Source organism: Fonticula alba (assembly GCF_000388065.1).
Source record: "Fonticula alba strain ATCC 38817 unplaced genomic scaffold supercont2.3, whole genome shotgun sequence".
Classification (NCBI taxonomy): Eukaryota; order Rotosphaerida; family Fonticulaceae; genus Fonticula; species Fonticula alba.
Genome location: NW_009242973.1, coordinates 2,041,443 through 2,042,065, shown reverse-complemented (window position 1 = coordinate 2,042,065; position 623 = coordinate 2,041,443). Strand labels below are relative to the sequence as shown.

Below are 623 nucleotides of genomic sequence, written 5' to 3'. Positions count from 1 at the left end.
CCCCCCCCCCGACAGCCACTCTTGCTGCCTTCCATGACAGCGAGTATGCAGCGCTCTTCTGCACGGATGTTGCCGCCCGCGGCCTGGACATCCCGGAGGTCGATTGGGTCATCCAGTGCGTCTTCCTGCTTGCGCTGGTTTACGCGCACCTCTGCTCAATCCCTGGTATTTCCTATCTCACCCACAATCCCTCCCTCTGTCGCTTTCCTCCCACCCCCCTCTCCCCCTCCCCTCCGCCGGGCATTCCTCTCCACAGGTATGATGCCCCACAGGATCCGAGTCAGTTTGTTCATCGCTGTGGCCGAACCGCCCGCCTGGGCCGGTCCGGCGCGGCGGTCATTTTCCTGGCCCCGGAAGAGAGCTCCTTCATCGATTTCATGGCCAACCGCCACATCCGCCTGGAGGCTCTGCCCGAAGACTACCGGCTGTCCGGATTGCCGGACTCCATTGACGTGGAGGTTGCCCCCCCGGCCCCAGGCGCTGCTATGTCTACTTATGCCGAGCGCCACCTGAAGGCACAGATGGCTGATCGTGACCTCCTGATCAAAGTACGTTCTCTGCTCTGTGGCTCATTTCTTCCCACCAGTCTGGCTGGGGAGCCGCTCTCGGTCTCTCTCTCTCTC

The 623-nt window shown here is 62.4% G+C and overlaps 1 protein-coding gene across 1 annotated transcript in view; it reads left to right on the top strand.

The window, feature by feature from the left end:
• The window catches only part of H696_02216 (hypothetical protein), a gene marked incomplete at both ends in the record, with an annotated part of 6,817 nt that overhangs the window by 2,158 nt on the left and 4,036 nt on the right, over positions 1 to 623 (top strand). The window contains 2 exons of the mRNA XM_009496117.1: positions 16 to 115; positions 257 to 548. Of these exons, the coding sequence (XP_009494392.1) occupies positions 16 to 115; positions 257 to 548 (392 nt within the window). The remainder of the gene's footprint in view (positions 1 to 15; positions 116 to 256; positions 549 to 623) is intronic.